This window comes from Pristiophorus japonicus, chromosome 12, assembly GCF_044704955.1.
Source record: "Pristiophorus japonicus isolate sPriJap1 chromosome 12, sPriJap1.hap1, whole genome shotgun sequence".
In the NCBI taxonomy this organism is placed as follows: Eukaryota; Metazoa; Chordata; class Chondrichthyes; family Pristiophoridae; genus Pristiophorus; species Pristiophorus japonicus.
This window is the reverse complement of record NC_091988.1, coordinates 9,712,374-9,738,317: the sequence shown is the minus strand read 5'-3', so window position 1 is coordinate 9,738,317 and position 25,944 is coordinate 9,712,374. Positions and strand designations below refer to the sequence as shown.

At 45.9% G+C, this 25,944-nt stretch overlaps 1 protein-coding gene across 2 annotated transcripts in view; it reads left to right on the top strand.

Annotated features, from left to right (window-relative positions):
• gxylt2 (glucoside xylosyltransferase 2) overlaps positions 1-25,944 on the top strand; it is a 58,545-nt gene that overhangs the window by 12,578 nt on the left and 20,023 nt on the right. For both annotated transcript variants that reach the window (XM_070894646.1, XM_070894645.1), the window contains exons 2-3: positions 14,085-14,277; positions 18,084-18,215. In XM_070894646.1, the coding sequence (XP_070750747.1) occupies positions 14,085-14,277; positions 18,084-18,215 (325 nt within the window). The remainder of the gene's footprint in view (positions 1-14,084; positions 14,278-18,083; positions 18,216-25,944) is intronic.

The window sequence follows — 25,944 nt, the reverse complement described above, 5'->3', positions numbered from 1 at the left end:
CCCGGCTGTTGTGCTGAAGACTTGTGCTCCAGAACTAGCCGCGCCTCTAGCCAAGCTGTTCCAGTACAGCTACAATACTGGCATCTATTCAACAATGTGGAAAACTGCCCAGGTATGTCCTATCCACAAGAAGCAGGACAATCCAATCCGGCCAATTATCGCCCCATCAGTCTACTCTCAATCATTAGCAAAGTGATGGAAGGTGTCATCGACAGAGCTATCAAGCGGCACTTACTCACCAATAACCTGCTCACCGATGCCCAGTTTGGGTTTCGCCAGGACCACTCGGCTCCAGACCTCATTACAGCCTTGGTCCAAACATGGACAAAAGAGCTGAATTCCAGAGGTGAGGTGAGAGTGACTGCCCTGGACACCATGCAGCATTTGACCAAGTGTGGCATCAAGGAGCCCTAGTAAAACTGAAGTCAATGGGAATCGGGGAAAACTCTCCACTGGCTGGAGTCATACTGAGCACAGAGGAAGATGGTTGTGGTGGTTGGAGGTCAATCATCACAGCCCCAGGAGTTCCTCAGGGCAGTGTCCTGGGCCCAACCATCCTCAGCTGCTTCATCAATGACCTTCCCTTCATCATGTCAGAAGTGGGGATGTTCGCTGATGATTGCACAGTGTTCAGTTCCATTCACAACTCCTCAGAAAATGAAGCAGTCCATGAAGCAGACCTGGACAGCATTGAGGCTTGGGCTGATGTGTGGCGCGAATGTTACTTGTCACTTAAGTGTCAGGCAATGACCATCTCCAACAAGCGAGAGTCTAACCACCGCCCCTTGACATTCAACGGCATTACCATCGCCGAATCCCTCACCATCAACATCCTGGGGGTCACCATTGACCAGAAACTTAACTGGACCAGCCACATAAATACTGTGGCCACAAGAGCGGGTCAGAGGCTGGGTATTCTGCGGCGAGTGTCTCACCACCTGACTCCCCAAAGCCTTTCCACCATCTACAAGGCACAAGTCAAGAGTGTGATGGAATATTCTCCACTTGCCTGGATGAGTGCAGCTCCAACAACACTTGAGAAGCTCAACACCATCCAGGAGGACAAAGCAGCCCGCTTGATTGGCCCCCCAACCACCAGCTTCTACATTCACTCCCTCCACCACCGGCGCACCGTGGCTGCAGTGTGTACTATCTACAAGATGCACTGCAGCAACTCGCCAAGGCTTCTTCGGCAGCACCTCCCAAACCTGCGACCTCTATCGCCTAGAAGGACAAGGGGCATAGGAGCACCACCAACTCCAAGTTCCTCTCCAAGTCACACACCATCCTGACTGGGAAATATATCGGCCGTTCCTTCATTGTCGCTGGGTCACAATCCTGGAACTCCCTCCCTAACAGCACTGTGGGAGCACCTTCACCACACGGACTGCAGCGGTTCAAGAAGGCGGCTCACCACCACCTTCTCAAGGGGCAATTAGGGATGGGCAATAAATGCCGGCCTTGGCCAGCGACGCCCACATCCCAGGAATAAATTTTTTAAAAAAGGACTTGTAGTTATTCAAAAGAAATTCATCAGCAGTACAGTGCTTGACTTAGAAAGCACATTAAACTGTGAAAATATCAGGCCCAAAATATTAGTATTCTTTTCACGATGTTTTAACTGAGTTTTTGCTGAATATTTCATGGATGCTTCACCACTGCCACAGTAAGGAAGCTGGCAGGCAGACAGCGTGCTGAATACTTTTGGACTGCTGCCCAGAAACAGCCGTGTCTTGCTTTGAAGTGAAAAGCCAACTTCTGTGAAGAACAAAAATATGACTTCTCAGTAAGCAAGCAATAATGCTCATAATCAATTCTGGCATTCTGACCGAGTGCAAGCAGGAAACTTCCAGCTGCTCGAGTTTGTTTTTATCTTTGACACCTGACTTGCATGATGTCGGCCCAGGCTCAGTGGGTAGCACTCGTGCCTTTGCATCGGGAGGTCATGGGTTCAAGCCCCACTCGGGAGCACGTCCGTGCAGTACTGAGAGTGTGTTGCATTGTCAGATGTCTTTTGAATGACACATTAGACCGAGGCCCTGTCTGCTCGATATGGAAATAATCCCATGGCACTTTTCGAAGAAGAGCAGGGCAGCACTCCCAGTGTCCTGCCCACGATTTATGCCTCTGCCAACACTTAAAGACAGATGGTCTGGTCATTTATCTCATATTTAAGTTTGTACAACCTTGTATGCAAATTGGCTGCCACGTTTCCTACATTACAACTGTGACTACTGTTACGTTCATAATAATGTAACTGAGTACTGTAGACATGAGTAAGTGTGACCTTGGCTCCTTTATTCAAACTCCAGAGTGTTGGTACAGCATGAGAGGCCTGCTTATGTACAGTGTTCCCAAGGGATGCTGGGATCCCTTGGGACTCCAACAGGCATGCCCTCTGGTGGTGGTATGATACAGGTTACACAGGGTTGCAGACATAACAACTATACTTCAAAAGTACTTAAAGTATCTGTAAAACACTGTGGGAAGTTCTGAGTTGATGAAAGGCACTATATAAATGCAAGTTTTTTTTCTTTATAACAAACAGCTTGGCTTTGTGAACAGCCCAAGTGTCCCAACAAATGTGTCTGCAAATTTTACATGCATTTAAGGCATGATAGTTTTTGATTCAAATAACTTGTACATATTATGACTTCCCTCTGAGAAACCAGCTGGCCTAGAAAGCCTTCCATAGATATCTAGATCTATCTCAGTGGTATTGTGCACTTTTCGTGTCCCTCACAAAGACAGTGGGGGTGATTTTAACCCTAATCTCTCAGCACAAACCTATCGGGTGGGCTGTTACAACTGTCCTGGCTCTGACCTGTGTGAAAGCCGCCATGATTGCAGCATCTGCAATTTTAACCTGCGTTCCTGATCAGGCAGCAAGGACAGTCAACAGGGTCCTCCTTTCATATGCGCGTTGCGGCCCGATGACATCATTGAGACCCGACTGTAATTTTAACTTCGGCATGAGCAGGGAATCCACCTGATTTTAAGAATGCAGCGAAACTGAAGTAGCTTTTATATTTGAAATCTTCGGGTCTGACATTCTACCTGAAAAACATGTTTGTGATTTTATGTTTTGAAATGAGATTGAGCTCTGCTTTCAGTTAGGAACATAAGGAGGCCATTTAACCCCTTGAGCCTGCTCCGCCATTCAATGTGATCATGGCTGATCTCTGACCTAACTCCATATATGTGCCTTTGGCCCAGATCCCTTAATAACTTTGGTGAACAAAAATCTTTACGTGTAGAAATACTTTCTAACTTCACTCCTGAAAGGCCTGGCTCTAACTTTTAGGCTGTGTTCTCCAGTCCGATACTCCCCAACCAGCGGAAATAGTTTTTGTCCATCTACCCTATCAATTCCCCTCAATCTCTTGAAAACTTCATCCAAATCACTGCATAACCATCTAAATTCCAGGGAATACAACCCTAGTTTGTGTAATCTCGCCTCGTAATTTAACCCTTAGAATCCAGGTATCATTCTGGTAAACTTACGCTGCACTCCCTCCAAGGCCAATATACCCTCCCTAAGGTGAGCTGCTCACAGTGCTCCAGGTGTGGTCTAACCAGGGCTTTGAATAGCTGCAGCATAACTTCTACCTCCTTGTATTAGAAACATAGACATAGAAACATAGAAAATAGGTGCAGGAGTAGGCCATTCGGCCCTTCTAGCCTGCACCGTCATTCAATGAGTTCATGGCTGAACATGCAACTTCAGTACCCCATTCCTGCTTTCTCGCCATACCCCTCTAGATATAAAGGCCAGCATTCCATTTGCCTTTTTGATTCTTTTTTGTACCTTTTCATGACATTTTAATGATCTCTGTACATGAGTCCTCAAGTCTCTTTAGTCCTCCGTTGTTTTGAGCTTTTTACATTTTAAAAAGTACACTGATCTATTCTTTTTAGGTCTAAAGTGGATGACCTCACATTTGCCGACATTGAAATCCATTTGCCCACAGCTTTGCACATTCACTTAATCTATTAATATCTTTTGGTAATTTTATGCTTCCATCTACACTGCTTACATTGCCACCTACATTTTTCTGTTGTCGGCAAACTTGGATATGTGACTCACTATCCCATCATCTAAATCGTTAATAAATATGGTGAATAGTTGAGGCCCCAACACAGAAGACTTGCTTCCACACTAGTATGAGTTCTGGGGTGACTGAGGAGTCCAATGTGGGACCTACAGTCTCTGTCACAGGTGGGGCAAATGGTGGTTGGAGGGACGGGTGGGTGGGGTGCCCGGGTTGTCGTGCGCTTCTTGCGCTGTTTGCGCTTGACTTCCGCTTGTTCCCGGCGAAGAGACTCAGTGTTCAGCGCCTTCCCGGATGCTTCTCCTCCACTTTGGGCGATCTTGGGCCAGGGTTTCCCGGGTGTCGGTGGGAATGTTACATTTTTTCAAGGAGGCTTTGAGGGTGTCCTTGAAGCGTTTCCTCTGCCCACCTGGGGCTCGCTTGCCGTGTCGGAGCTCCAAGTAGAGCTCTTGTTTTGGGAGTCTCGTATCGGGCATGCAGGCGATGTGGCCCGTCCAGGGGAGCTGATCGAGTGTGGTCAATGCTTTGATGCTGGGGATATTAGCCTGAGCGAGGACACTGACGTTGGTGCGCCTATCCTGCGAATGGATTTGCAGGATCTTGCGGAGGCAGCGTTGGTGGGACTTCTACAGTGTTTTGAGGTGCCTGCTGTACATAGTCCATGTCTCTGCTTGACCCCGCTCTGAACATGGAATGGGTCTGTGGTGGATCCGTTGGTCAGGATCATGGCTTGCATGTCATCGTGGAGCATGCGGAGAATGGTGACAAATTTTTGAAGGCAGCCGAATCTGAGGAGGATGCTCCATAATCCCTCACGGTTGATAGTGTCAAAGGCTTTTGTGAGGTCGAAGAAGGCCATGTACAGGGATTGGTGCTATTTCCTGCGTTTCTCTTGTATCTGCCGCGCGGTGAAGATCATGTCCATTGTGTCCCTTAGTTGGCGGAATCCGCATTGCGACTCTGGGAGGAGTTCTTCAGCCACAGGAAGAAGGCGATCCAGGAGCATTCTTGCAATAACTTTCCCGGTGGTCGACAGCAGGGAGATTCCTCTGTAGTTACCGCAGTCGGACTTGTCACCTTTCTTAAAGATGGTCATGATTACAGCGTCTCTGAGATCTCCGAGCATGATCTCCTCCTTTCAGATAAGAGGGATGAGGTCATGGTTCCGCACCAGTAGTGCTTCTCCGCCATGTTTTAGTGCTTCAGCGGGGATTCCATCTGCTCCTGATGCCTTGTTGTTCTTCAGTTGTCCGATCGCCTTTTGAACCTCGTGCCGGGTTGGGGTTGTGCTGGGATGGTCGCGGGTGGCATGCTGTGGGATGGAGTCGAGGACATTCACGTCGCAGACAGAGTCTCGGTTGAGGAGATCCTCGAAGTGCTCCTTCCAGTGGGCACTGACTGCCTCTCTGTCCTTGTTGAGCACCTTTCCGTTCTTGGCCAGTTTTGGGGTAGGGCCTTGGGTGCTTGGGCTGTAGGTGGTCTTGACTGCGCTGAAGAATCCTCGCATGTCGTGGTTGTCGGCTAGCCGCTGGATTTCTTGAGCTTTCTCCACCCACCATCTGTTCATTAGGTCACGGGTTTTCTGTTGGACCTCGGCCTTCGGACGTCTGTAGAGCTGCTTTCTTACCCTCGAGTTGTGTTGCTGCTTCCAGTCCAAGAATGCCTTGCGCTTGCGGCAAATTAGCTCCTGGATCTCCTGGTCGTTCTCATCAAATCAGTCTTGGTGTTTCCTACTCAGAGGATGGTTAGGCTGAAATGTACATGTCACCGTACGATATCCATGGGCTCTCGTAATCACTCGGGAAATGAGGAAATATTTATAGAGAAATATGCTTTCATTGCAAACCAAGGAGAAACTCCTTTACACTGACTCCTTGTTTTGCTTTGAAATCTATCCATTTACGGTAAAGGGCTTGGTGATCTCTGCAGTTGGATTTGTGCCCAACATCTAGCTGATGTTCAGTAAATCATCATTCGATAAGCTTTGTTCAACTGTAGAAGGCCTCTTTTGGTTTGTGTCATGAAGTTCTGACTGCAAAGGATACGAGGAGTTTTATCTCTGGCAACACACAGCAACAATTAAGTTTTATGAGCCCAAAATAGAGGTCAAATTAACTGCCATGTTTCTCTTCCTTTTGGAAGTGACTGCACTTCAAAAGTATTTTATTGACTGTGAAGCACATTGAGACGTCCTAAGGTTATAAAAGATGCTATATAAATGCAAGTGCTTCTTTTTCTCCTCTTCTTGTGAGCTTATGTAGGAAAGAAGGAACTCAGTTCTATGGCACCTTTCACATTCTCAGGACATCCGACATATGAACAATGACAGGTAAAGACCCTCTGGTCCATTGAGCCTGTCCCACACAATCCTGGGAGTCCCTGGCCAAAGACTGCCCTAAGTGGAGGAATTGCATTTGGGAGGGCGACCTTGTGTATCACTCCACCCAAAACCATGTGATCACCTGGAAGAGGCAAAAAAAATTTAAAACCCAGGCCAATTTGGTATTTTTTTCCCGGAAATTCTACTCCGCCCCATCTAGGTGATCAAAATTAGTCCAGGAGCTCACTCTGGCCTTGAGTTCCCCGCAGTACCGACCCTTCAGTTAGAGGTGCTCTCCGTCCCTGCCAGAAATAGATCCAGCTCTCGCTCGAAGGAATTCAGCGAATCAGTGCCTACTGCACAAGGCAGCAGCCGATTCCAGGGGTTCACGATTCTCTGGGACAGGAGCCACCTCCTGACATCCTAAATTGCTTCACAGGCCGCGGATCGCTTTTGAAGTAGAATCACTGTAGTTCTGAAGGCAAATGTAACAACCAATTTGAACACAGAAAGGTCCCACAAACAGCAATGAGAGAAATGACCAACTAATACGTTTTGGTGGTGTTGGGTGAGGGATTAATATTAGCCAGGACACTCTCTTGCTCTTCTTAAAATTGTCACCCAAAAGTCAACCTAGTTTATATGCCGGAGTCTTAGAGTAGGTTTTGAACCTATGACTTCGTAATTCAGAGGCAAGAGCGCGACCACTGAGCCATGCTAGTGTTTTACAATGCAATAATATATGTTCCATTAGCGGCTCTCCTGGCACAATCAGGCTGGGGCTATGCCGAGGCTGTGAGTTTGAGCCTCATCTACAACAGATGGGCTTTTATGGGCTAATTAATGAAAGCCAGCATGGATTTGTTAAAGAAAAATAATGTTTGACTAACTTGATTGCGTTCTTTGATGAAGTAATGGATATGGTTGATGAGGGTAGTGCAGTTGATGTGTACATGGACTTTCAAAGGCGTTTCATCATCATCATCATCGAACGAGGATGACTTGCTTCCACGAGTTCACAGATGTTTCAATGAAGGACCCGATGTTCCAGTCCTGAACTCCAATTGAAGGGTGGAAGATGCCTGTGGGTGGATTTTTTTAACATGTGGTGGCCGTTGCACACCAGCCACCACATGGGCTTGACAGAGCTAGGTCTTGGTCCAGTGGCAAGGGTTAACCAGGACGACTGGAGACCAGCTCTGCTGCACGGACCCAGTGCACACACACATCGCAGTGTGGGCTGGGCCTGTGCTGGCCATGGGCCCTGGGCTCTTCTGGGCCCCGTACCCTTATTCGCCGCACCTTCGCCCACGGTGTTCCAGGGCCTGGCGCTCCAGCTCTATTTATAGCCCCCACCTGCGGTGATGGTCTCACACAGGAAGGCGTTTGACAAAGTGCCACACACACACGTGTTAGCAAAATTGAAGCCCATGAGATTAAAGGAAGAATGGCTGCGTGAATATGAAATTGGCTGAGGAACGGACAGCAGAGAGTAGTGGTGAACTGTTGTTTCTCAGACTGGAGAGAGGCGGGCAGTGGTGTCCCCCAGCGGTTGATGTTGGGATCAATGCTCTTTTCGATATATATTCATTGTTAAGTCCTTGGATGCTCTAATAATGACTCCACGAGGCAATGTGTTGTACTTGATCTAGAGTGACCTTAGTCCTTTATTTGTTAACTCCAGAGTGAGGATCACACCTGGTGGCCTGCCTTTTATACTAGGCCAGGCACACCTGTACAGGTAACCTACAAGTCTCCCACTGAGGTGCCCCCTGGTGGCACACCTTGTAATAATACAAGCAGTAACCATGTAGGATACATGACATCACTCTCCCCTAGCCCTTCGTGCAAATCGCCTTCAAGCATTGACTGTGCTCTCGGCATAGCTCGATCTGGGCTCTGTCTGGTTGACCCTTGGAAGGTCGTTTCAATTTTGGGTGAGTGGTTGGTGCAGTAGAGTGCTGGTGATTGCTGTTTGTGTACGTCTCTGACCACTCCATTCTCCCCCGCCCCCCCCCACCCTCCCACCCCCACATATAGATTATGCCGGAGGCTCATTGCATTCATATACATTCAAGTTCAGAAACACAAGTTTGCATTACATTTGTGGTTCAGTTGTGAGACAAGTACATTAGACTGGTGAGATACATTATCGATGCGATGACCGGTGCGTAAGGACAAAGTAGTTCCAGAACCGCTGGATGGTGTCCCTGCAGTCTGGTGGCAGCGCGGTGCCCACTGCTGGCAGTGGGAACCCAGTTGGTTCGAGTTGCCTACTCTTGGGACTGTTGCCGTGGTTCCTAGCGTCGGGCAGGTTCACAGATACCTGTGACCTCCCTGTCCTTTCTTTGTGCCCTGGGTCGCTGCTGTTCCCTGAGGAGCTGTCGTCTAGCAGTGCACAGGGAACTGCTGACTCGCTTGCCTGGGCGTTGTTTGGTTTGGGATCCTGGCTGGTCCCGGTCCCCTTTGGGAGGACTGTAGCAAGTGTTCCTTAGTTTCCGGGTATGACCTTGGCGGAGATGGGGTCTGGGGACTGCGCTTTAGCACAGTTTGCTCTTTCAGGCTTGTGGCGGTTGGTGCCATTGGGTGCCTGAGAGGTGGAGCCGATTGGAGGCAGGGTATCTATACCGGTGCCATTGCCCTCCTGAGATCGCTTGCTCTGCAGCTCGTGTGTATTGGCTGCTTGTGGCCACACTCCATGGTGCACGACTCTGGTCCCAGGCATGCAGGCTACAGCATTGGGTAGCTCGCTGGACCTGTGTGCTCCCGATGGGTGTCTGCCCGCTGCATTGGCTGCGTGCAGTTGAAATCCTGCATCGCACAACATTTCATTACTTATTGTGGATACTCTGTAACTCCGATCGCAATCGCACAACTTTTCCTCGCTGGTTGCATGTACACAATTCTGATCATCAGTTACACATTTTACATGATCGCACGACTTTTCCGTGCTTATTGCATGTACACAACTCTGATCGTCAGTTACACATTTTGTCTCGAACTTACAGTTGCTATTACATTGCTTGAGTGTGTGGAACTGTCCCTTTAATTGTAGTGGGTTGCAAGCCTCCTTTAAGAGAACCTCCTTTAAGAGAGCCTTGCTTTCATTACCCCAATCCTCTTCTCCGTTTGATGCCACGTGTTGCTCCATCAGCGCTGCACCTCGTGGTCTGGCCGCGGCCATCTTTTTCTTCAGCGCATCATCTCGTGGTTTGGGCGCCATCTTCCCTCCATCCACGATGCCGACTGCGGTGATCCTCTTCTCCCCGGGTTCTGCCACCGAAGCTGGGAAATCGCCTTTGGATCCGATTTTCTTCCTCCGGAGTCCTGCCACTGGAGCCTGGAAGGTGCTTCGGGTCGTCTCAGCTGGATCATCTCCACGCAGTCGCGCTGAGTGGTCTGTGCCTCGGGTGCTGTGCTGGTCTGCTCTCTGGTGCCGGATCCACCCTCAGGTGAGGGCTTGCTTTGCCTCTGAGCACAGAGGGCTTCGATCGCTGGAGGGTTGAAGTCTTCCCACTTCCAATGGATCTTCTCCATCCACCACCTTCCGAGTAGCGTTGGTTCATCTTCTGCAACAATCCACAGAGATATCTTGTGCACCGCGCCATCATGGAGTACCTTTACATTCGCACTACCAACGACTGGGATAAGTTCATCAGCGTAGGTACGCAGCTTTGCCTGAACCGGGACCAACTTAGGTCGTTCAGCTTGATTTTTCCAAAACCTCTCAAAGGCTTCTTGATTCATTACTGACTGGCTCGCTCCCATGTCCACTTCCATGAAGACTGTAATGGCATCTATCTCGACTTCCATCCTCAACGGAGAACACTCGATGGTGCAGGTAAACATGCCATATACCTCATCGTGGGGTTGAGCTGCTTCTCTGCCTATCGTTTCATAGAAACATAGAAAATACATGCAGGAGTAGGCCATTCGGCCCTTCGAACCTGCACCGCCATTCAATGAGTTCATGGCTGAACATGCAACTTCAGTACCCCATTCCTGCTTTCTCGCCGTACTCCTTGATTCCCCTAGTAGTAAGGACTACATCGAACTCCTTTTTGAATATATTTAGTGAATTGGCCTCAACAACTTTCTGTGGTAGAGAATTCCACAGGTTCACCACTCTCTGGGTGAAGAAGTTTCTCCTCATCTCGGTCCTAAATGGCTTACCCCTTATCCTTAGACTGTGTCCCCTGGTTCTGGACTTCCCCAACATTGGGACATTCTTCCTGCATCTAACCTGTCTAAACCCATCAGAATTTTAAACGTTTCTATGAGATCCCCTCTCATTCTTCTGAACTCCAGTGAATACAAGCCCAGTTGATCCAGTCTTTCGTGATATGTCAGTCCCACCATCCCGGGAATCAGTCTGGTGAACCTTCGCTGCACTCCCTCAATAGCAAGAATGTCCTTCCTCAAGTTAGGAGACCAAAACTGTACGCAATACTCCAGGTGTGGCCTCACCAAGACCCTGTACAACTGTAGCAACACCTCCCTGCCCCTGTACTCAAATCCTCTCGCTATGAAGGCCAACATGCCATTTGCTTTCTTAACCGCCTGCTGTACCTGCATGCCAACCTTCAATGACTGATGTACCATGACACCCAGGTCTCGTTGCACCTCCCCTTTTCCTAATCTGTCACCATTCAGATAATAGTCTGTCTCTCTGTTTTTACCACCAAAGTGGAAAACCTCACATTTATCCACATTATACTTCATCTGCCATGCATTTGCCCACTCACCTAACCTATCCAAGTCACTCTGCAGCCTCATAGCATCCTCCTCGCAGCTCACACTGCCACCCAACTTAGTGTCATCCACAAATTTGGAGATACTACATGTAATCCCCTTGTCTAAATCATTAATTTACAGTGTAAACAGCTGGGGCCCCAGCACAGAACCTTGCGGCACCCCACTAGTCACTGCCTGCCATTCTGAAAAGTACCCGTTTACTCCTACTCTTTGCTTCCTGTCTGACAACCAGTTCTCAATCCACGTCAGCACACTACCCCCAATCCCATGTGCTTTAACTTTGCACATTAATCTCTTGTGTGGGACCTTGTCGAAAGCCTTCTGAAAGTCCAAATACACCACATCAATTTGTTCTCCCTTGTCCACTCTACTGGAAACATCCTCAAAAAATTCCAGAAGATTTGTCAAGCATGATTCATGGCCATCTGCAGACTCTTCATTGACACAGTGAGTCATATTTTTCTTACACATTTGCTGGAGATGGCCCTTTTTGCTGCAGCCCTTGCATACATAGTCCTTAAAGCGGCACTGGTGAGCCCTGTGATTCCCTCCGCAACGCCAGCATGGAGCTACTCGATTAGCCCCCCCTCGGCGGACTCTGAGTTAAGGGACTCGGGGGGGGCCTATTCTCTCTTCCCTGAAGGGCTTCGCGTTCCACAGTCCAGCCTCTAAAAGGCGCCACTCGGTGCACAGTACCTGCCAGGTTTGAGTCCTGAGGATGAGACATCTGCCTAGAGCCGCAGGTCGAGGTCATGAATGCCTGGCTCACAGAGATGGCCTTCTGCAGTGTGACTGTGGTATCCATTGACAATAGCTTATGAAGAAGGCCCTCATGCCCGGTTCCAATGACAAAATGTCCCGCAGCGCTTCGTTGAGGTGGTCGCCGAACTCGCACGGTGCCACCAGCTTCCTGAGGTCTGTGGTGTATTTCGCGATTTCCTGGCCTTCGGGCCGTCGGTGGGTGTAGAACTGGCTGTGAGGATGCTCTCCTTGAGCTTGAGTTGCTCCTGGATCAGGGTTACGAGCTCCTCATACGTCTTGGTCGTTGTCTTCGCTGGTGCCAGCAAGTCCCTGATGAGGCCATAGACGGTGGGCCACAACTGGTTAGCAGGATAGCTCTGCACTTATCAGCCAGTGTGGCCAGGACATCTCCTGCCAGGTCATTTGCTGTGAAGAAATAGTCGAGCCTCTCCACAAAGGTGTCCCAATCATCACCATGGGCGAACTGCTGCAACGTACCAAGGGTAGCCATTTTTGAGTGAAAGTCCGTAATCTTGTCGCCAATTGTTATGTCCTTGGCTGCTCTAATAATGACTCCACGAGGCAGTGTGTTGTACTTGAACTGTAGTGACCTTAGTCCTTTATTAGTTAACTCCAGAGTGAGGATCACACCTGGTGGCCTGCCTTTTATACTAGGCCAGGCACACCTGTACAGGTAACCCACAAGTCTCCCACTGCAGTGCCCTCTGGTGGCACACCTTGTGATGGTACCAACAGTAGCCATGTAGGATACATGACATTAATGACCTAGAATTGGGTACACAGGGCATAATTTCAAAGTTTGCAGATGACAAGAAACGCAGAAATGTAGTTAATAGTGAGGAGGATAATAACAGACTTCAGGAGGGCGTAGACGGATAAAATGGGCAGACACATGGCAGATAACATTTAACGCAGAGAAGTGTGAAGTGATTCGTTTTGATAGAAGGAATGAGGAGAGGCAATATAAACTAAATGGTACAATTTTAAAGAGGGTGCAGAAACAGAAAGACCTGGGGGCGTATGTATACGTCTTTGAAGATGGCAGGGCAAGTTGAGAAGGGTGTTTAAAAAGGCGTGCGGAAACCTTAGCTTTATAAATAGTGATATAGAGTACAAAAGCAAGAAATTGTGCTAACCCTTTATAACACACTGGTTAGGCCCCAGCTGGAGTATTGGGTCCAATTCTGAGCACCGCACTTTCGGAAATATGTCGAGGCCTTGTCGAGGGTGCAGAGGAGATTTACTCGAATTACCGGAGACTTTAGTTATGTGTTGAGACGAGAGAAACTGTGATTGTTCTCCTTCGAGCAGAGGAGGTTATGCGGAGATTTGATGGAGGTATTCAAAATCGTGAAATGCACTGCCCGAAAGGGTGGTGGAAGCAGATTCAGTAATAACATTCCAAAAGGTATTGGCTTTAAACTTGAAATGGAAACATTTGCAGGGCTATGGGGAAAGAACAGGGGAGTGGGACTAATTGGAGAGCTCTTTCAAAGAGCTGGCACAGGCACAATGGGCCAAATGGCTTCCTTCTGTGCTGTATCATTCTATGATTCCATAATTGTGTTATAATCGTGTCCAAAGACCGCTCAAAGTGGAGGAGGTGCATCCGAGAGGGCGCTGAGCACCTCGAGTCTCATCACCGAGAGCGTGCAGAAATCAAGCGCAGGCAGCGGAAAGAGCGTGCGGCAAACCAGTCCCACCCTCCCCTTCCCTCAACGACTGTCTGTCCCACCTGTGACAGGGACTGTGGCTCTCGTATTGGACTGTTCAGCCACCTAAGAACTCCTCGAGTGGAAGCAAGTCTTCCTTGATTCCGAGGGACTGCCTATGATGATGATTGATGAATCGTGTTTGCAGCAAGCAATTTATATTTAGATCAATATATTTAGATAGTTCTGTAAATCACCCTTCATCTTGCAGTGTAGCAAGGGAGATTGGATATAGAAAAATATTTGACAATTTCTAATAGTAAAAATATGCATACAAATCTTAATGCCTTTTGGTGTGGTTCGGGCTCTGTGTCCACACTTGAACTCGTTCTGAGATGTCAGAGAGTGATTGAACATGACATCAGCCAGTTGCCATATGCGGTGATGGGAGAGCAAGGCAAAGAAACGAGAAGGCTGAACTGGCAAGTGTACATTTTAAAAACTGTAATGGGAGATTTTAATTGATATTTTGTTTTCCTTCAGAAATCTTAATGAGCCAATGTTTCGCCTCCATACGAGGAATGGAGAAGAACGGATGCACTTAGCAGTGGTGGCCTGTGGGGACCGGCTTCAAGAGACCATGACCATGTTAAAATCAGCTATTCTTTTTAGCTCAAATAAGATAAAATTCCACATTTTTGCTGAAGATGCTCTCCAGCCACAGTTTCAAAATAGTGTAAGTGTCGCAAACAAAAAGAAGCAGAGTGGGTATGAAATCCAGGATAGATTTGAAACTGCAATGTCTGATTAATGGTGCAAATATTAATCGCAGACAAGTATGTTGCCATTATTTATGTGACTTACTTTAATCGAATTGTTTTGCATCCTCCCACGTGCTGACTTCAAACAGGCTGGTATTTCACCAAAGAATCCACAGGTTGTGTTTTGTCTCTGAATTTTAATCTTGTTCTTTTGATAGGCTAATGACTTGTATATTGATCCATCCCGCACAGAGAGCCATGTGTAGATCAAAGGTTTCCTTTCTTAGTGCAATAAAATACTTTGGCTCGGTTACTGCTGCTCTTGTGGTTAATTACACACTAGAATATATCTCTGAAATGAAATCCAGAGTTCTTGATGTTTAAGAAAGTGGTGTATCAGTCACCTGCGTGACTAATTGATGTTTGTATGCTGAACTTTCAGAACCTGCAGCAGATGGAATTCAACCAGTTTGAATTAACATCCATTTACTCAATGACTGCTTATACAAGTAACTACTAGTAGTCAGTAAAATCCCCTCTATATTTAAAATTGGTTTCTATAATGAGCTCCTGTGCCATACACAACAGGAAAATTCCATGTTTGATCCCTGGTCTGCACTGAGTGAGCTGATCTCAGCTGGAAACAGAAAGACTTGCATTTATATAGCGCCTGTCACACCCTCAGAATGTCTCAAAGCACTTTAGGACAAATGAAGTGTCGCCACTGTTGTAAGTAGCAAACGTGGCAGTAATTTGCACACAGCAAGGGCTCACAAGCAGCAACGTGATAACGACCAGATAATCTCTCTTAGTGATTCTGGTTGAGGGATAAATATTGGCCAGGACACCAGGGAGAACATCCCTTGCTCTTCTTCAAAAAAGTGTCCTCTGATCTTTTCCGTCCGCCTGAGAGGGCAGACAGGGTTTCGGCGTACCGTCTCATCCGAAAAATGGCACTTCCTACAGTGCAGCACTCCCTCAGTTACTGCACTGGAGTATCAGTCTAGATTTGATGCTCCGGTTTCTGGAGTGGGACTTGAACCCGCAACTTTCTGCACAAGTTGGACAGCAACTTCCATATTTTCCCGTGTGACTGCGCTCGCCTGAAGTCGCTGTCTATTTGCACATAAATAACAGTGAGTGTCACTCCCCTCACCGTTATTTTTACAGTAAATTCTCGCCCATTGTAATGTGTGATTAACCATAAAGGATCAGTAACCAAGCCAAAATGTCCAACTGTATTTGTTTCTAAAATACTGAAAACTTCAAGTTGCACAAGTCTGTACTGAGCCCCAACAACGCAACGTGTCTTTGCCTGTGAATGTTTGGACTTCCCACAAATTCTCCCATCAGCTACTTCTGCATTCTTTCAGAGTAACGCTGCTCTCCTGTTTAACAATGGCCAGCTTTGTGCAGTGTACTTGAATCTTCTCAGAACTGGGTTTCAATCGCGTAGAGTCACTGAACAACCATGTGAGAGCAAATTCACGTCGTTATTCTACGACAGGTTTTAATTCAAGGCTTATACGTGAAATTACTGTGTTTTTAACAACTGTGCTGCCCTATCTCTATTTATTGCCTTAATACAGTTTATTGATGTCATTTGATATGCTAAACTTTTAAATACCATGGAGTATAAAATAGGTTCCATAATTTCCAGGATTAACACTTGCCCAGTACAAGAAATATTTAGCCAATAAATATGTTATTATGAATGTTTAATGTTATTTGTAACTTGTGGAACAGTTCAGAATTTGTCAAATAAATACAAATATTTATTATTAAAATGTTTAGTGCCTAGGATCTGAATTATTTAGTCAAAACTAGACATGTGGTGAATTGTGCGCTAATTCAGTATTATAGAGAAATAAATATTAAGTGCCACACACATGTTCAGAATGTTGATGACATTTAGAAAATATTAAATATTTCAGAAGGATAAGTACAGGTTGAACCTTCTTTATCGGGCACCCTCGGAACCTGGTCTGTGCCGGATAAGGGATTTTGCCGGACAAGGAGTGGTCATGTTAAATTGGATGGTACAGGTACTGAGCAAGGGGCTATCGGGGCTGGCTGGCTTTGTGCTGGGAGTGTGGCAGAGAGTTTGTGTGTGTGGAGGGTGGGCTGGGGGGCGGTGGATCGCGGGGTCAGGCCAGCGATTGCGGGAGTCGGCAGCGAGGAATGACTTCAATTTGTTCATGTTGGAATTCTGCGCATGCGCCACCTGGTGGCTGGGAATTGTTCCGGATAAGGGAGTTCTGGATAAAGGAGGTTCAACCTGTACTGGTTGGTGCAGTGGTTGGGGAAACTTCCGTTCACCCCTGGAGCATGGATTCAGCTTTGTTGCAGATTGATGGGCTGGTAGGTCTCCCCTCTCTGCTTCCTGTAAGGTTCCTACGTGACACTCGTTTACAACAGTCTTAGTTCTATTTCTGGTGGAATTGGACCTTCAGCACAAACTGGCCATTACACAATGCAGTTTGCACTCCATTGGTAACCTTATTCAGAAAGTCTCTGATGTGGGGAATTGAATAATACCACTATTGTAGGGGGGCTAAGGTTGGAGCGTGGTGATACCTTTGAACAAATGAAAGAAGTTGGCAATTACATGGTGGTCCGTAAGGTAAAATAGATAACTGAACACCCCGATAAACAAAAATATGTAATCAGATAATCGTAAAAACAGGAAGAAATCTCTAAACAAATAAATATTTATTTCATAAAATAGTAGGAAGCGTCTACACTGGACTTTACGGTAATTCCTGTGGAGCAAGTTGTTTGTTGCTATTGGTTACTGCAGACGATCCAGAGTCATGTTCTGCCTTTCCTTGTATAAACTTTACTGTTGAAACTTAGCAACTGGAGTCAACAACACAAATTCTTCCCAGGAGTTTCATGTTCTTTGGAAATGAACATCAAATTGTGTGCAGGATGTGACATTGATGTCCTACAGCACATTATTAGACAACCGCAGGCATATCTTAATGAATTTGGGGACTATTTCGTGCCCCAGTTGGTGAAGGTGGTTTCTGCCATGTACGACAGTTACATCTCTGTTGATGGCCTATTTTTTTTCATCCAGATTCTGTGAACTGGCTCCTAGTATTTGTACTGTTAAGTCCGTTTTACATCGGCCAGCAGCAGACTTATCAAACCAGGTAACACTGGGCCTATCTTCTTGACTTAGAGCTCTTTACCATATCTATAAAGAATGCTGCCAGCAGGCCTTGGGAATAGCAACCTGTCTCACACAGCAAACGTCTACAAATACCTTTCACAAAGAACTTTGCAACTTCTGCAGCTGACCAAGAAACCAGAAATGAGAACTGTTTCAACATCTGGTGTTGAAGGTTAAACAACTTTCATTGATGAGTGAGATAACAACCATTTGAATGTGTGACACGTAACCAGTACTATTAGAGTGAAAAATACAAAGTATACATCTTCAGTTAACCTACAGATAAGCCAGGGAAGTTCCATAATTTACTTTTGACTCTTGCAAACAAGTTTATTAATTTACTGCACTGATTTAATAATTAACATTCAAATCGAGCAAAGGTTGCATCATGAACACCTTCAGTGCATTGCAGTCGGTCAGTGTACATTTGTAGATTGCTGAAATACTGTGGCTGCTCCATTGTTCTTAAAATATTGTGGCTATCGGTCAAATTTCACTCCGTTCTCCGGAATCTACATGCATTAATTTAATTCTGCTAATCTGTCTCTGAAAAATTAAAATCCTGTGTATTGTATTGTAATTCCTTATTTTTGATTTGAACAGATTAAAGCTTGGCCATTTTCATACAAGGCGAACCTCGAATATAACATCTACCCAATCAACTTTTCAGTGGGGAATCCCCAGGAATGGAAAAAATTATTTAAACCGTGTGCTGCACAGCGTCTCTTTCTTCCAGTATGTTGCCATTTTTATCTTTAATTGTATTAAGTTGTATTGCTAAGCAACACCTCTATTTCAGGATTCTCATTCTGGTTTACAAATCCTTCTATGGCCTCACCTCTCCGTATCTCTGTAATCTCCTTCAGCCTCACAACCCTCCCCCCCCAAGATATCTGCGCTCCTCTAATTCTGCCCTCTTGAGCATCCCCGATTATAATCGCTCCACCACCGGTGGCCGTGCCTTCAGTTGCCTGGGCCCCAAGCTCTGGAACTCCCTTCCTAAACCTCTCCACCTCTCTACCTCTCTTAAAACCTACCTCGTCGACCAAGCTTTTGGTCATCTGCTGTAATCTCTTCTTATCTGGCTTAGTGTCAAATTTATTTTTTTGCCTTATAACACTCTGTGAAGTGTACAACATTAAAGGTGCTATATAAATACAACTTCTTGTTGTATTACTGAAATTATAAGGAGTGTTCTTTCAAGATTTGACATTTAATAACCCTACTTTTTCACAAAAATCTTGTTACTTGAAGTTTCAAACATAAATACCAAAGTATCAAAGTAAATATTAATCTTTTGGAGGCTGCAGTTGCATGTTTTTTTTTTATCCCTCACTTGTTTTCTGAAGGCAGTGAATAGGGATCTTGTAGTGGAAATCCTGCAATAATCTGATGATTCTTCGTGAGTGAACACAGTGAATGAGTGTTACTGGACTTAATCAGCAGTGGGACCACCTCAATCGAGCCTGATTTTGGCCACATAGTCGCACTTCCACCTCAGGTCATTGGACCAGGTCACTCTGATCAGGGCCCAGGAGAGGCGCGAGTTCGGGGCCAGCGGCAGCATGGGCCAGCCCACACTGTGATGTGTGTGTGCAGTCGGTCTGTGCAGCAGAGCTGGTCTCTAGTCGTCCTGGTCTTGGTCCAGTGGCAAGGATTAACCTCGCTCTGTCAAGCCCGTGTGGTGGCTGGTGTGCAACGACCAACACACGTTAAAAAAATCCAAGAACAGGCATCTTCCATCCTTCAGGATGTAGTTCGGGATCTGGAATATTAGGTCCTTCATTGGAACACCTGTGAACTTGTCCCTTTTTTTGGAATGGAAGCAAGTCATCCTCATCCTAGTTTAACATCTGAAGTGGGGAAAATACTTGAAACTATCATTAAGGAAGAAATAGCGGGACATCTAGATAGGAATAGTGCAATCGAGCAGACGCAACATGGATTCATGAAGGGGAAATCATGTTTAACTAATTTACTGGAATTCTTTGAGGATATAACGAGCATGGTGGATAGAGGTGTACCGATGGATGTGGTGTATTTAGATTTCCAAAAGGCATTCGATAAGGTGCCACACAAAAGGTTACTGCAGAAGATAGAGGTATGCGGAGTCAGAGGAAATGTATTAGCATGGATAGAGAATTGGCTGGCGAACAGAAAGTAGAGAGTCGGGATAAATGGGTCCTTTTCGGGTTGGAAATCGGTGGTTAGTGGTGTGCCACAGGGATCGGTGCTGGGACCACAACTGTTTACAATATACATAGATGACCTGGAAGAGGGGACAGAGTGTAGTGTAACAAAATTTGCAGATGACAGATTAGTGTGAAAACGGGTTGTGTCGAGGACACAGAGAGGCTGCAAAGAGATTTGGATAGGTTAAGCGAATGGGCTAAGGTTTGGCAGATGGAATACAATGTCGGAAAGTGTGAGGTCATCCACCTTGGGGAAAAAAAAACAGTAAAAGGGAATATTATTTGAATGGGGAGAAATTACAACATGCTGAGGTGCAGAGGGACCTGGGGGTCCTTGTGCATGAATCCCAAAAAGTTAGTTTACAGGTGCAGCAGGTAATCAGGAAGGCGAATGGAATGTTGGCCTTCATTGCAAGAGGGATGGAGTACAAAAGCAGGGAGGTCCTGCTGCAACTGTACAGGGTATTGGTGAGGCCGCACCTGGAGTACTGCGTGCAGTTTTGGTCACCTTACTTAAGGAAGGATATACTGGCTTTGGAGGTGATACAGAGACGATTCACTAGGCTGATTCCGGAGATGCGGGGGTTACCTTATGATAGATTGAGCAGACTGAGTCTTTACTCATTGGAGTTCAGAAGGATGAGGGGTGATCTTACAGAAACATTTAAAATCATGAAAGGCATAGACAAGATAGAGGCGGAGAGGTTGTTTCCACTGGTAGGGAAGACTAGAACTAGGGGGCACAGCCTCAAAATACGGGGGAGCCAATTTAAAACCTAGTTGAGAAGGAATTTCTTCTCCCAGAGGGTTGTGAATCTGTGGAATTCTCTGCCCAAGGAAGCAATTGAGGCTAACTCATTGAATCTATTCAAGTCACAGATAGATAGATTTTTAACCAATAAGGGAATTAAGGGTTACGGGAAGTGGGCGAGTAATTGGAGCTGAGTCCACGGCCAGATCAGCCATGATCTTATTGAAAGGCGGAGCAGGCTCGAGGGGCTAGATGGCCTACTCCTGTTCCTAATTCTTATGTTCTTATGATCCTCGATACGAGGGACTGCCTATGATGATGATGGTGGATCACCATCAGAACTGGAAACCTTGTTTTTCTATTTTCCTTTCCCCTATTGTCGCCCAAAGACACTGAGGCCAGTTGTAACTCTCAGCTGACCATCTGAGCAGTGATTGCATTCAGCACAGACTGGGATTGTGCTCCAAACCTCCCCCTCTCCATGGCTCAGCAGCACAACACGGTACATTATAGATATTGTGCCACAGAGGACAGTATTTCTGCAACAAAATCAAAAATATACCAAGCTGTGTTTAGTTTATTAACAGAATATACTATAATTATTTGATTCTCTACATTTCTCCAATATTACTTAACAACGTGCATTGCCTGAAAATGTAATTTTCCAAATGTAAGCGATGCCTGTTTAATATTTTGAATGTGACAGGACGATATAAACTGTTTACTTTAGTGTACTGTAACTATCCAGATTGAATTCTATCATGTTCGTAGCTTAGCCTCTCCATAATGGGCCTTCGAGTTGTGACCTCTGAACTTATAGCAGCAGTTTGACAATCTTGCTATTTGATTTGCAGAGGAGGTGCAGAAGAAAGTACTTAGCTTTCAAAAATGATTTACCAGAAAGATTAGTATGCATATTTTGCAACAGTTCAATTTGAAAATAAGTATGTCTTAGTGAAGTATTCGTGTCCGCCACTCCACCTCCCTCTCCTCCTCCTGTTAAGTTCCTCCTTAAAACCCATTGCTTTGACCAAGCTCTGAATATCTCTTTCTTTGTCTCAGGATCCACTGTTATCCGAGTGCCTTGGGATCTTTTTCTACATTAATGGTGCTATGTCAATGCAAGCTGTTGTTGTTCCCTTTCTTCAGACATCATCCCTCTTCCCATCGAATGTACTATCAGCGTCTCCCCACACCCCCGGACCCGGACCCTGACCCATCTGTCCTTTCCAATTATCGCCAAATCTCCAACTCCTTTTCCATTCTAGGATCCTTGAATATGCAGTCACCTCTCAGCTCCATGCTCAACCATCTCTTCTGAAACTCCCAATTGAAACCCGTACAGTTTGGCTTGGTGATGGCCCTCCTGTCTCTGAGTTGGAAGGTACATGGGTTCAAGCTCCACAGCAGAGACTTGGGAACATAATCTCAGCTTTGGGAGTCCTGAACGGTCAGAGGTGGTACTGTGCAGATGAGCCATTAAACCGAGGTCCCAACTGGCTTTTGAGGTGGATGTAAAAGCTCCCCTGGCATTACTCAAAGACCACCAGTGTATTTCCTCTGGTGTCTGATCCAACATTTACCCATCAACCAGCATCACTAAAAACAGAGTACCTCATCACTTATGTCGTCGCTGTTTGTGGGACCTGCTGTCAAATTTCCCCGCATTACAACAGTGACTAGCACTTCAAAAGTACTTCATTGGCTGTGAAGTGTTTTGGCTCGTTTGGTCATGAAAGGCACTATATAAATACAAGTTCTTCTTTTCTTTAGGTTTTAGGTGTCTGTGAAGTAGAACTAAACAACATTCACATTTTGGGGTAATTTGATGTTATCAGGAGGGTTTTAATGGTCAGGGAAGCTATTTCGGGTCTCAGTAAAGTATTTTAAGACAGTCCAAATTCCATTATTTTCAACTCTGCAAGCAGTTTAATTTTAAACAAAACTATCCCTAATGTTCGCACAAGTGAAGAGGTGACCTCTGTTCAAAGTGAATTGTAAGACTGCTTTTGAATATATAGCAGCAGTTATGAGTTTGAATTATGGAAACCGGTACCTATTGTCTTGATTGAGTAAAGTTTTGAACTTGTTGCAAAAAATTAAGATAATTTCATAAAAATCGGTCTCTGTCATTCCTACATATATTCCTTACCCAAGGAGCTCAGGACTTTAAGCACATTATAAGGTTTCCTCAACAGGACCAATATGTCGAGGAGCCAACTAGAGAGCTGGCCATCCCAGACTGAGTGATGTGTAATGAGAAGGGCCTAAGTAGCAATCTTGTTGTGCGAGGCCCCTTGGGGAAGAGTGACCATAATATGGTAGAATTCTTTATTAAGATGGAGAGTGACACAGTTAATTTGGAAACTAGGGTACTGAACTTAAGGAAAGGTAACTTCGACGGTATGAGGCGTGAATTGGCTAGAATAGACTGGCAAAGGATACTTAAAGGGTTGATGGTGGATAAGCAATGGCAAACATTTAATGATCACATGGATGAACTTCAGCAATTGTACATCCCTGTCTGGAGTAAAAATAAAACGGGGAAGGTGGCTCAACCGTGGCTAACAAGGGAAATTAAGGATAGTGTTAAAGCCCAGGAACAGGCATATAAATTAGCTAGAAAAAGTATCAAATCTGAGGACTGGGAGAAATTTAGAATTCAACAGAGGAGGACTAAGGGTTTAATTAAGAGGGGGTAAATAGAGTAAGAGAGGAAACTTGCAGGCAACATAAAAACTAACTGCAAAAGCTTCTATAAATATGTGAAGAGAAAAAGATTAGTGAAGACAAATGTAGGTCCCTTGCAGCAGGATTCAGGTGAATTTATAATGGGGAACAAAGAAATGGCAGACCAATTGAACAAATACTTTGGTTCTGTCTTCACGAAGGAAGACACGAATAACCTTCCGAATGTACGAGAGGACAGTGGGTCGAGTGAGAAGGAGGAACTGAAGGAAATCCTTATTAGGCGGGAAATTGTGTTAGGGAAATTGACGGGATTGAAGACTGATAAATCCCTGGGGCCTGATAGTCTGCATCCCAGAGTACTTAAGGAAGTGGCCCTAGAAATAGTGGATGCATTGGTGATCATTTTCCAACAGTCTATCGACTCTGGATCAGTTCCTATGGACTGGAGGGTAGCTAATGTAACACCACTTTTAAAAAAGGAGGGAGAGAGAAAATGGGTAATTATAGACCAGTTAGCCTGACATCAGTAGTGGGGAAAATGTTGGAATCAATCATTAAGGATGAAATAGCAGTGCATTTGGAAAGCAGTGACAGGATCGGTCCAAGTCAGCATGGATTTATGAAAGGGAAATCATGCTTGACAAATCTTCTGGAATTTTTTGAGGATGTAACTAGCAGAGTGGACAAGGGACAACCAGTGGCTGTGGTGTATTTGAACTTTCAAAAAGCTTTTGACAAGATCCCGCACAAGAGATTGGTGTGCAAAATCAAAGCACATGATATTGGGGGTAATGTACTGACGTGGATAGAGAACTGGTTGGCAGACAGGAAGCAGAGAGTCGGGATAAATGAGTCCTTTTCAGAATGGCAGGCAGTGACTAGTGGAGTGCCGCAGGGCTCAGTGCTGGGACCCCAGCTCTTTACGATATACATTAATGATTTGGATGAAGGAATTGAGTGTAATATCTCCAAGTTTGCAGATGACACTAAGCTGGGTGGCGGTGTGAGCTGTGAGGGGGACGCTAAAAGGCTGCAGGGTGACTTGGACAGGTTAGGTGAGTGGGCAAATGCATGGCAGATGCAGTATAATGTGGATAAATGTGAAGTTATCCATTTTGGGGGCAAAAACATGAAGGCAGAATGGTGGCAGATTAGGAAAAGGGGAGGTGCAACGAGACCTGGGTATCATGGTTCATCAGTCATTGAAGATTGGCATGACAGTGAAGAAGGCAAATTGTATGTTGGCCTTCATAGCTAGGGGATTTGGGTATAGGAGCAGGGAAGCCTTACTGCAGTTGTACAGGGCCTTAGTGAGGCCTCACCTGGAATATTGTGTACAGTTTTGGTCTCCTAATCTGAGGAAGGACGTTCTTGCTATTGAGGGAGTGCAGCGAAGGTTCACCAGTCTAATTCCAGGTATGGCTGGGCTGTCATATGAGGAGAGACTGGATCAACTGGGCCTTTATTCACTGGAGTTTAGAAGGATGAGAGGGGATCTCATAGAAACGTATAAGATTCTGTCGGGACGGGACAGGTTAGATGCGGATAGAATGTTCCCGATGTTGGGGAAGTCCAGAACCAGGGGACACAGCCTTAGGATAAGGCGTAGACCATTTAGGACTGAGATGAGGAGAAACTTCTTCACTCAGAGAGTTGTTAACCTGTGGAATTCTCTACCGCAGAGAGTGATTGATGTCAGTTCATTAGATATATTTAAGAGGGAGTTAGATATGGCCCTTACGGCGAAGGGGATCAAGGGGTATGGAGAGAAAGCAGGAAAGGGGTACTGAGGTGAATGATCAGCCATGATCTTATTGAATGGCGGTGCAGGCTCGAAGGGCCGAATGGCCTTCTCCTGCACCTATTTTCTATGTTTTTATGTTTCTAAATGCAGCTCCGTTTGGGATGGAAATCCCTCCCAGTCATCGCAGTTTGGATTCCACGCGAGCTCCTATAAAATGGAAAGCCTGATCTTCAATTCAGTCAGTTTTTGGTCAGCTGTGTAATCAGGTCAAGAGACGCTTGTTTCAATAAATCATGATCACAATTAGTTAGATGAAAGATGAAGAAAAATTGTGTGTAACAAGCTATTTTACTGGATCAAGGAACATTACAGCATTAGCTGCGGTACACCAAAAATATTCTAGCTGTTTTCTATGCTCAGAGCCATTTTGAAAATGGGCATACCCAGGGTCATCCTGAATAGTAATACAGGTATCACAAAGCCCATTCGTCTGGCAAGAGAGAGACATTGATGAAAAAGAATCACTTAAACTTGTGTTAGGTTTTGTATTGTGATAAAGAGGCATCAACAGAGATACGTTGATGTCCTGTGAATCAATTGGTACATTAACTATCCAGTTGCACGATCCAGGGCGACTGGATTAGATGTCGCCAAGATCGTGGGCAGGTACAGCAGGAGCGGCGAGGTCGGGGCGAAGAAGTGGCGAGAGATTGTAGAGGGACGTGATTGGGGCCCAGGAGAAGCGTGAGTTCGGGGCCCAGAAGAGCCGAGGGCCCAGGGGCAGCACGGGCCCAGCCCACACTGCGATGTGTGCGCACGTTAGGTCCATGCAGCAGAGCTGGTCTCCAGTCGTCTTGGGTAACCCTTGCCACTGGACCAAGACCTAGCTCTGTCAAGCCCGTGTGGTGGCTGGTGTGCAACGGCCACCCCACGTTAAAAAAATCCACGCACAGGCATCTTCCACCCTTCAGGATGTAGTTCGGGACCGGGAATATTGGGTCCTTCATTGAAACATCTGTGAACTTTTTGGCATGGAAGCAAGTCATCCTCGACTCGATGGACTGCCTATGATGATGATATTAACTA